Source organism: Channa argus, chromosome 3, assembly GCF_033026475.1.
Source record: "Channa argus isolate prfri chromosome 3, Channa argus male v1.0, whole genome shotgun sequence".
Lineage (NCBI taxonomy): Eukaryota > Metazoa > Chordata > Actinopteri > Anabantiformes > Channidae > Channa > Channa argus.
In genome coordinates this window covers 25465881-25477414 of record NC_090199.1, presented here as the reverse complement: position 1 = coordinate 25477414, position 11534 = coordinate 25465881, and the positions used below count along the sequence as shown (strand labels likewise).

General features: G+C 39.6%; 2 protein-coding genes across 3 annotated transcripts; both read left to right on the top strand.

Annotated features, from left to right (window-relative positions):
* The first annotated feature begins 623 nt into the window (after positions 1–623).
* Positions 624–7894, top strand: LOC137123892 (protein MGARP-like). Of its 2 annotated transcripts, none has more exons than XM_067498258.1 (4): positions 624–828; positions 3837–3934; positions 4943–5015; positions 6445–7894. In XM_067498258.1, the coding sequence occupies exons 1-4, from the start codon at positions 756–758 to the stop codon at positions 6864–6866; spliced, it is 666 nt and encodes a 221-aa protein (XP_067354359.1). In that variant the 5' UTR covers positions 624–755; the 3' UTR covers positions 6867–7894. The 2 variants fall into 2 exon arrangements, with proteins under 2 accessions (XP_067354359.1, XP_067354358.1); XM_067498257.1 differs by having other exon boundaries at positions 625–828; positions 3834–3934.
* Positions 7895–9296: 1402 nt separating this feature from the next.
* LOC137123233 (testis-specific gene A8 protein-like) lies at positions 9297–11396 on the top strand. The gene is made up of 2 exons (XM_067496630.1): positions 9297–10230; positions 10868–11396. Exons 1-2 carry the CDS (start codon positions 9297–9299, stop codon positions 10912–10914), a joined length of 981 nt encoding a protein of 326 aa, XP_067352731.1. The 3' UTR covers positions 10915–11396.
* Positions 11397–11534: the final 138 nt, after the last annotated feature.

The following is an 11534-nucleotide window of genomic DNA, read 5'->3' as shown; positions in this document are numbered from 1 at the left end:
GCTTACTGAACAGGCCTGTTGTTAAAATTTCTCTTTTTGAAAGAACTCAAATTAAATACCAAAAAGAGATGCACCACAACCACAAAAGATGCACAGCTAACCTGAAGCTTTCCAAAAGAGGAACAAAGGGACCAAAAACAGAATCAAAACACTCATTAAATGACTAAAGCACACAAACATACTAAGAGAACTTAAACTGGCCGTAAAAGGCGGAACAGTATCAAAAGTAAAGGATCAGGGGGCCATTCCCCTGTCTGTGCCCAGGGGCCCATTTTTTCATAATCCGTCCATGTCCACAGCCATGCACTCAGGACAGACAGCATGTATTATGTCACCACAGTTCACTGTTTCTTTCCTGGGACTGTAATCCACTTGCACGCAGCATGAGGGATGTCTGATCCTCCACAAAGTAACAGGAGAGCCAACAGCACTTTATCTCATTTTGAAAAGTGCTCTCCAGAAAATAAAAAAAGTGCCCAATTCAACATCTGCCACAGCGTCTCCAAACACAAACATTACACCAGAAATGTCACTATTAATACATAATATCAAAAGCTACTAGTTCTTCTGAAATAATATGTAGTGGGTGTTATTTAGCGCCACGGCCTCTAGGGGCGCAATGTGTCTGGAGAGGGGGCGTCCTCTTTCACAGCAGCCATGCTCAGCAGCTGAGCTCTTCACCTTGTTCATCTTCAGACCAGCTGGAAACACACGGACACACACTCGTTCACCTTCCTCTGACCAAAAGAGCAAAGATGTTCTGCAGACGGGCGTGGCAGAGAATCGGACCCCTGGCACGGAGGTCCTTCAAACCCCCGTGTAGAGATGGTGAGTCAGGTTATTATCATCTGTAGCTTTTGATAAGTTACTACAACTTTTGGCTGTAACGTTTATTGGGGCATATAAACCAAAAACTTAATTTACAGGAGTGATTTATGATTTCTAAACGCCATTATTTTCATGCCATTATTGAGCCTCAAGCTTGTTCTAAAGTAGTTATGAAGCAAAAAGAAACTATTTCCCATTTATTTTTTCTTATGGTAACACAATGTCCCAGGATGCTGTTGTATGAGCAGGACAACATGGAGATTCAGCTTCACATACAGTCTTCCTGATTATTAGGACACAAGCTGCATTTACATAATATATCAAATGTTTACATCCATTCCATCAGAACCAAGCCTATTTAGTTGATTTACAAGTTAAGCCCCAGTTTGCAGAGTTTGCATGTATTGTATTTTTAGGAGGGTTTCTCTATTCACGCATCAGTGCCCAGCTCATCCTTCACTTTTGAATGTGAGCATGTGGAATTTGGCCTGAGGGCAAACTGCTGTTTTAATTTCCTGTTGCCCTTTTTGCAGCATCAGTCCTGATGGTGAAAAACTTGACATTAGCCTGCAAGGGACATGAGTGCCAGAACTTGTGTTTTTCTTAAAAAAAACCCAAAAAAAACCAAAGCACACATATGTAGGCGCAGCTGATTGCAGCTAGTGCAGGAAAGAAAGCAGCATTGAAATCTGCTGTCATTACATAACGCACAAACAAAGAGCACTACAGCAGGGTCACAAACACCGGCCCTGCCTGGGCTGACTCGTACATCTGCATGTTTTTCTTTCTTATTCCATGTCGCTGAACACATGGCAGTTGACACACAGTAGCAGGAGACTGTGGAAAGCCAACATACGTGTTCCCACCCATGTGTCACTGCTCCTATCTCTGCCATCTTGTCTGTTGTTGCTTGGCATGCGTGTTGATTATTACAGGCCTGCACCTCGCTGTGAGGATTAACTGATTACCTGTATAAATAACCTGTACTTGGCTTTGTCCCTGCACAGGGCTGCTGTGTCATAGGTGTTAGGAGGGAGGGCTTACTGCTCTGTTACCTCAGTGTCCATGACAGAAGAACCTGCCGCTCTGTTTTGGTTTAGTTACATAGTTTTGTTAAAGTATCTCTTGTAATGTAATGGTAGGCTACTACATTAAATATGCAGTGAGCTGACACCTACAGCTCAGTCCAAATTTTAGATCTGTACAATACTAAAGCTCATAAAATATACCATACAGCCTAATTAAAAAACCTAAATGTTTTGGGTTCATAAGCAAAGGAAATCAGTGGCAGGCAAACGGTGTATAGTCCAAACACAACAATTAATCAATCAAATTATCAAATTGATATCACAATTTATCGAAACACAATTTTCAAATCGCAAAAGCTCCAATTTAAGCTGTAGTTAAAACATGTTGGTTTATTATAATGTTACAGATTCTAAATAAGAAGAAAAGTTTCGAGTTCATTTTCAAACTTGCTGAATGTATTATGGAGAAATTTGCTGTCTGTCTGAGAAAAAAGGCTATTCAGCTGGAACCATGACGAATGTTTGACATACAGAAGAAAAGTAGAGTGTTTGCAATATAGCTCTAAGAAAAATCCCGATTCAATTATTTTCCCACATTGTTTAGTCCTACTCCAGAGTTAGCGTTGGGCAGTGAAGCAATTTTTGCATAGTGACCAATGGTGGCGTTGCAGTTTCCATCATGTATCATCACAAACACTGGCTGAAGTAGGATTTTTCCCATAGAAAATAGTGGAGAAGGAGCGACTATAAAATAGTGAATAAATGTGATCCAACACCATTTGGAAAGTGAGAATCATACAGGTTATTTTAATGGCTTGAATCAAGACTCCACTATGTGTTCAGGTTCAATACAAGTTGGGAAGACAAGTAACATTTCAGCCCCTTTGAAGCTGATATGACTAACCAGCAGACTTAGAGCCATATCAGACAGTAACACTGTCAGTCTGTAACTTTTCAGAGTTGGTAAAAGCCGCTTTCTACTATAATGTGGCTGCAGCAAGTTAGTTTTTTTTTTTTTTTTTTATCAAAAAAGAAATGTTGCATTTTGACATTTTTATCTTTATTTCTTGTAGGTAAGAAAAAATAGAAACTCTTTGGATTTAAATGGCAGCAAAGTCCCAGACTAGTTCAACATGTATCTTCAAGTAGACACAAAGTCCGTGTTACAGAATGACTTCTTATTTGCCTGAACACACATGGGAAACAAAAAAACAAAAAAAAAAACAAAACGTTGTTTTGTGCAGTATTGGTTGTGTTCTCCCACGCTATTCAACCTGCTGAATTAATTGTGTGATTGTGCAGACACAGAGTGTACACCCATGTAATTTACGTCATATGTACTGTTTGTGAGTGTGAATGCATTTGTGTATTTGGGCAGATGCACGTTTGGGAGGTTTAGGTAGGAAGAGATTTGACTGAGGCTGTGTTTGGGATCTAGGGTGGATTTACTGTATCAATGGCCTCCTCTCCATGTACCACTGGCAGTCCTCCAAACATCAGCAAATGTTTCACAGGACCCACAAGCTGCATCCAAACACACTCACATTTCTACCCAAACAACACCCTATCAAAGAAGACTGGAGTCCTGACACACCACAGTATGGGATGAGGGACATAGAAATTCAAGTCCACTAGATAATGTTAAGAGTTGTTTGTTTTGATGCAACTCCAAAATTTCACCAAGCAGGAAGTGTTTTAGTTTGTGTTAGTTTGTGTGTGCTGCCGAAGATTTAATTTAAGGGACAATGTTGTGTTTAGATTGGCTGCTGCTAAATCTCCTCTGTCACAAATGACCCGAACTGCATTGTGTAACTGGATTAAGGGACGGAGACATGTTGACGCTATCGCTTGTCTCTTTCACACAGCTGATCCATTTAAAGTTTCCTAATGGAAATGGGCTGCTCTCAGTAACTGGCAAATATACAATAACAGTTTAGCTTTTAATTCATATACTAACTCTGTGTCACTGTCTCTCAGCAGTTCCAGTGCGACACATGTCCTTTGGTGTTCCTGGAGGTTCCACTAACATGACATACTTTATTCTGTGTGGAGGAGGCCTCACTGCTGCAATCGTCTATGTGAGCATCAAAAATATCTCCATTCTCCATTCAGAGTTGTACTTATGACTTAAAATCTATTATTCGATTGTTGTTTAATATTCAGAATGAACAGTGGCGTGCAAAAGTATTTTGAAATGGCAAAAGGAGTAACACAAACCAAGGAAATTCATAAAATGTAATGCACAATTAGCTAGTACAGAAATAAAAAAGGTTATTTTAAAATGATGAAAATAATAGTAGTAATAATAATAATAATAATAATAATAATAATAATAGAAATTGTGTAAAGTTTGCAACCCCCCAGATAAATTAATAAAAAATTACCAGTAATTTCTGATGAGGGACTAGCTGAATGAGCATTTTACTCTTTTTGCTATTTCAAAATAAGGGGATACAAACTTTAGCACCCAAGTGTAGGTACTTATATGTCCGTTTCTCCAGGCAAGTAAATTAAAACAAGTAAATATTATAAAACGGTCCGTAATTCCATATGAATAAGACTTTCATTATTAAAATAAATAACCAAACTAAAATGATAATATTGAATAATTTACACAGTAAAACACATCTTTTGCAATTCACATTCCATAATAATATCATAAATAAATATAATTATTTCATTTTTCTGAATTAGTCTGAAATTGAAATTTAAACCAAGAGAAAACTCTTTTCGTATGATATCTATGAATAAATAGTTAGCATTTAACAGTTAACATTCTTCTGTACAACAGTTACAGTGTGGTGCCTTTATTGGACTTAGCAGACATGGCCGAAACTAGACTGTGCAGTCACACAGTGGACTCTGTGCTTTCTGAAAAACACTTGCCACTTGTTTCTACACACACAGTGTCTGGACAGATTTCTGTTTACCATGCAGCTCTTGGCAACGTACAAGTTTGTATCAGCTCTTTTCGTTCATGATGGACAAAATGTCAGTGTTAGGTTGCGTTTTGTAATGCTGTAACCACTTTATGTTATCATTTGATGTGTGATGGGATGTAATAAGTGTATATCTGCCCTCCTCAGGCTTACAAGACAGTCAGGGGTGATAGCGAGCGCTATGAGGACAGACTGGCCAACATGGGATCCACAGCAAAAGGTAAGATGCTGACACACACACACACACGCACGGCTAAAATCAGCTTATTTAGATTAAACTATCTGACATAAAATTAAACATAAAAAAACAGTTTGAACATTTACACACAAGCTCACTGATCCTCTTTTTTGCCGTTGCCATTTTTTAAAATCTGTCCATATTAAAGTTTAGATTACTGTGTTTTAATTGGAAAACTATCCTCAGCTTCTAGATAAGTATACGATTCAATTTAGGGCATAAACATTTTACAGTAATCATACATTTAAAGTAAAGATGAATTAAATAACTGGACCAAATAGTTGAGAGTTGTTGCTCCAGCCTCTGACATTGTTCCTCGGCCCTGGAAAGCAAACAAAGAGCAGAGCAGAAGACCTTGCTGTATTTCCGAGTCGGTTTTGACTACACTACTCAAAATCAAACATGGTAGAATGAACACTCTCAATAGCTTTATCTTGCCTGTCTACTTTGATTTTTGTCAGCAAAATATTTTTCTGTTCAGTCTTGAATGATTGTGGCTCTGCACCCAGAGCAGCTAATTGTAATGGGGATGAGCAGCTGCTGTGTACATGAAGCTTCGTGCTGTGTGTGCTGTTTTTTATCAGAAATGTAATTTAAAGCCATCGCCTCTAATGCATTTTAAACTAGCCAGTGTTTGCATTATGTATTTAAGCAAAAGTTTTCTGGAAAGTCACAGAAACATCTCATTGCACACTGTGACAGTGATTAATGAGATTAAGACCAAGATAATTGGAGTAGTAATCAGTGCAATTTAGTGTTTTTGAGCTGCAGAATCAGGTGGGTTGTTTGGGTGTGTTGAGCTGTCACAATGATGGCCTTATGTGGGAATAGACATCTCAAAAGCCTACAGTAAACACTGAATCCACGAGTCAGTAAATCAATGTTAGGAGTATTTGGGATAAAGACAGAATTAGAAGTTTGGGAAAAGCTGCACTGTAGGTCTAGTTTTAGATCACATTCAGTGCTTAAGCCATTGCACTGCGGCTTAAAAAACTTAATGCAGTGGTTGTTTCCTGTGGTGTAGTGACTGTAGTGTAGATTTTAATACTCCCTCTGAATTAAATAAATGCAGCAAAAACCCAAAATAAACTTTGAATGTTTCATTAAATTCTTGTTCTTTTAATCTTCAGGAATCTGCATAAACCAAAGTTTAGTTTCCATTAGTTATTGACTCCAACCAGTTAGTAATTAACAGCTTCAGAAAGATCAGCATCTATATTTCTCTCAGCTAGGATAAAAAGATGTTTGCATTAAGGATTACTCGCCTCTTTACACAATATGTTGACAGTTTTAACAGCAGATGTTTTACCTTTTAGACCTTAAGACCCAAGCTTTTTGCATGTAACAGTAAAATAACAGAAGTCTGTCAAAAGAGGTTTTATTAATGCATTTCTCTCCCTGTTTTCTTCAGCTGCAGCTCCAGCAGCTGAAACCACTCCAGTGAAAGAGGCCGAACCGGCCACTGAATTCATCACTGAGCCTGTCGCCGTTGCTGCAGAACCTGTAGCAGAGACTGCAGCAGAACTCATCATTGAAGTTGTTGCTGAAGAAGCAGCTGCTGTGACCTCTGAGGTAGTCGTTACTGAGGCTGCGGAGGAACCAGCAGACACAGAAGAAGCTGCTCCACCTGCGGTTGTTGAAGAAGTTCCTAATGATGCTCCTGTCACCGAGCGAGTCGATGCCACAGTGGAGACTGTAGTGGAGGCCCCTGCAGGAGAGAGTGTTGGTATGGCAGCCGTAGATGAAGTCCTTCCTGCTTCCCCTGCTGAGGCAGAGACTGAGCCTGTAGCCCCTGAGGCTGAGGTGGTCTCTGCTACAGAGTTGGCTGCATAAAGCTGCTGTAGCTCAATGCAGTTGATCAGGAAGGATGGCTAAGAGTATGTTGTGCTGTATCCCACCTCTCTGGGCCCAGGAAAAAGGACTCATAACATCTGTTTTATTGAAGTGAAGGCAACAGTATATTTACTTAAAAGCAGGGTGTTCAGTCCAGCAGTCCAGTTTTTAGGTGCCTTTCTTCCCTTACCTCACACCAACCTTCAGACCCAAAACATTTGACATAGAGTGTGTGGTTAGTTTCTAACCAAATCTAAATTAGGTTAAGTTAGCTTGGTTTGGTGTACCGTTAATAGAGGACTGTTGACCTATATGTAAATTAATATGTGTAAACCCAATGATGATGACCTGATAATAATCTCTGTAAAATAATCTTTTAAGTGTCCTTCAAAACAGGGCGGTCCTGCTTATTCCTTTGCTTATCTAAAAGTTTCGGCATGGTGAATGTAGGCAGCCCGGTTTATATGTTGTTCTCTGCACTTGGTTTTTCGCGTAGCAGATGTGAATATTGGCTTTGGTTAGGATTTACTATGCAGTCAGTAGTGAGATGGCACATGATCTGTCTTGTATCTGCCTCCACGTGACCAAAAGTCTGTGCGCTTTTCTTTTCCTGCAACTCTGTTCTAGTTTTCCTGAGTCCTCTAAAGTCCTTTCTGTCCACCTTCTGCTGGTGTGAGACGGTGTTAAAATGGGCATTTTTTTGTATTTTGCTTAGTATTTTTGGCGGAGGTACTTTTCGTTTCCTCTGTCTCCTACTGCTTATCTTAACATTTAAACCAGCCTGAAACCACTCACGTTTCCAGCCTTTTCTCAGAAAGCCATTTTCTGTGGTTTTTAGTGTGTAAACCGCTCAGCTCCAGCCTTTTTCTTTAACTGTGACACTGTCTGGGAACTCTAGAGAAGTGAATTCATTCACCTCTACCTGAGCATTAATGTTGCCACGGTGATTAATAGATTCCAAAATCACTGGATGATAAAGAAGTTTGAAGTGTTTCAATAAATAAAAAGTTCTTATTTTTTTGGTTCAATATTGGATCATTATTCAATGGTTATGTGACATGTATAACTGTATTCTCATTTTGTTTTATACATTTTCTATTATGGGTTGTGAAAATCACTGGTCCAGAGTCAGGATCTAATCTCTCAAAGACTAATTTGTAACCTGGACTACTTTTACCTCTTTTAAATGCCTTTTAGATGCTTGTGCTTGTTACTTTACTAGAATTAGTAACACCCACTTCCCGTACAAATTCCCTGTCCTCAGGAATTCGTGTGCCATGTCCATGCTCCTCTGCACTTAAGCTCGATGGACAACAAATATAATGTCTCTGCACTTAAACCTGCACTGCAAATCAGTACAGTATGGTAGTTTCATCCACCATTTCTTAAAGCAACATAGGTAAAAGACAGAAAAACTAAATTACCTGCTCTCATCTGGTCCTTAAAACGGAGTATTGATCTGTATAAATCCTTTAGGCTGGCAAAAGCTGCAGCCGACAAAGGTGGGACACGTCCTGGTCAATAAATTGAGAACATTTGAACACAATCTTGCAGATTCTCTCACTTCTGCAAATTCTGGCAGATTTTTTTTCTTTACCCTAAAAATTTTATCTTAGCTTTGACAAGCCACTGATTTACTTTAATGGGCAGTTGAAGTTCTGACAAGTTCAATTCAAAGCTGCCTCACAGACAGGCTGAGACTAATCCTAGATTACAATCCTCATTTTAGGAGGTCCTGGTACTTCGCCAGTATGGGGGGACAGACAATGGGTGGCAAGCTAATTATTATCCAATTACATTGTTTACTATCAGGCAACACATACTGTATGCACTGCAACTAAAATCAGTGAATCAGTAGTTTTTGCTCTTTCATAATGTACATGTAAATTCTATAATGCCATATTTAAGGCTGTCTAACTAATTCTCTCCCATAACTGTGTGAAAAGTTCTCACCACATGTACTCTATCTAAGACACTCAGAGCTTTTTAATCCCTTTTGTCTATAAAGGTGTGATTTACACGTTTTCTAAAAGGTTTCATCAGTGGAAGGAGCATGAACTGGTGAGGTAGTTTCCTGTAGAGTGTCTCCTCAACCTGTGGTGACTGTAGACCAGATCCAGTGGTACATACATGATTAAGGTAAGTAGAATTTATACAAAACTGTACGGCGATATCAATGAGGAAATAATGTCCTCTAAATACCAAAATCCATCCTCCTCTTCACACCAAGGAAAATAAGGAATATAAGGTTTAGATGAGGTAAATTAAAGTAAAATCATTCTACTGCACAGCAGGTGTACATTGGATATATATGTCGCAGTACAGCTCCAGGTTAAATCAGAGTTTGGGATGAAGGAAGGAAGGAAGCCTAATTGTGCCTTTGTAGATATTAAACATAAGGACATTTGGAATGTGTGAACTCTGAATGTAATGTCCTTCTCAGTTATTATTTCCTCTCCCTCTTCAGAGTCAATTCCAGATCTGCTCACAGCTGTGAAGATCTTGACTGGTTCCACAGTTGAAATCGCAGCAGCTTCTGTTGGTGAGAAAAGGTTTGTGAATGCTATCCAACAAATAGAGGGAGGTGAGAGAGGACTCGACTCCACAGTGGATGTATCGCAACCAGAGATCTTGGAAGCAACAATAGAGCTGACAACCAAGGAAGCAGCTGCTGGTGTAAATGAGGAGGAGCTGAAGTCTTCAGAGGCTGGTGCTGTAGAGGAAGCAGCGGATGCAGAAGATACAGAGGAGGTTTTTGCAGAGAAGACTTCTGCCCCTGCTGATGCAGTGGAGGAAGGAGGGGCAACTGAGCCTCCTCCTGAGGAAGCTACAGGTGCAACCCAGACAGTGGGAGAGGTTGAGGCTGAGGAAGAAGCTCTGGAGCCTGAAGCTGCTCATAAAGAAGCTCTTTCTTCTACAAAGGCTTCACCTGAAGATGCTCCTCCTGCTGAAGAAGCTACACCCACTGAAGAGGCCACCACCTCTGCTGAAGCTCCACCAGTGGATGGCATGTTGATGACACCTGGAACTCAAACATCAGCGGAGGAGGTGGCAGCCGAAGCTTCAGCAGAGGACACTGTTGAAGCTGCATCTACACAGAGGGAAGCTGTGGCGGTTGTGAACACGACTCAACTTGCAGCAGCCTCCACAGTTTTCAACCTGGAGGTTCTTTCAGCTGCCGACCCAGAATCAGAGGCTGCAGTACATGAGCCCAAGCACTGCCATTCCTGCCACTCTGCTCCAGCAGCAGCAGCAAAGGAGGTGGTGCCACATGCTGCTGCTGCTGAAGGAGAGATGGTCAGTGAGGGAGCTGTGGATATAATACTTGGACCCAAGGAGGTGGCATTACTGGTGGAAGGACAAAGTAAGAGTGTTTAGGATGCCAGGTTTTTTAAACACGCAGTAACCATTTCATCAGTAACTGTAATGTTACATAATATTGTTGCATACTAATACTTAAATCTAAAGTAATGGATTCAGTATAATATTGTAATATTACTGAAATACTGGCTTTGATACTGATGTGGAGAACTGCACAAATATCTTGATACTAATGCTGAAATAAGATACTTATATCTGTATCACTGTAACTCTCCAAGTTACCCCTGATAAGCAGTATATAAACGTTGAATAGTTTATAAATGATCAAATGTTTATAATGTATACACCATCATGTAGTTGTAACCTGTTTTTCAACGGGAACACTGTTAGATTTTAAGGACTATTCATTAGTTGTTTACGACAGGAAGCTTTTAGCAGCTCAATAAACCAAATAAGGTGTCCGATATTTTGAATTTGGGGAGAAATGGTACCATGGAGGGCAACTTTCAGTAACTGCTACAAATTCTAGACTCAAACCTTTTGAAACAACACATGAACACACAATACAACACAGGGTAAATAAAATGAAGACCACTTTATAGCTGTCCAGTTTTGCTCTTGATAAAACAACATAATCTAAATTTGGCTCTGATCAGACGTATTTCTGCCTATATCCACAGGGCCAAAGATGTCTGTCTGGACTGTAAAAAGCTGCTCACTCATGTAATAGTACAGTTGAGAAGGTAAACCGTTAAAAGCAACACTGCTACAAACACAGCTGTTGAAGTAGAACTAGACATAGTAGAATGGACATCTTCAGGGTGTTGTAATATTGGTTGCCCCTGATATGTATTTAATCATATTATAGGAGAGTTTACTAGTTGTAGAAGTTCTACCAAGATGTCACAAATGTCCATTCTACTGATTTCAAATCTAGGATAAATATATTTTCTATACAGTATAGGTTCTTTCTACTGTACAAAACTGATGCTGTGCTTTTTGTTGCAGCCATGTAGAGTGACACCCTGGTCCTGACATGACAGACAGTGTGCCTTCCAAAACACCCGACTATCTGTCAATCACATCAAGATAACCAGTGAAATCAATATTAGTGGAACTGGCAAGAGATAGAACTCTGCAACATGTCCTTTTTTGAAACATTAGCACATTTTCCTGAATTTTTAGTGTTTCTAACAAAATTGCTATTATGTCTATAGTTCTATAGGAAATACTGTTGCAAAGCTCTTCATGACCAGTTGAATGAAAGATATATTTCTATATACTTTATGTGTTAAGTTAGGCATTTGAAGTGGTGTCCTGTTATTGTTATAGGATGTTAAGGTACCA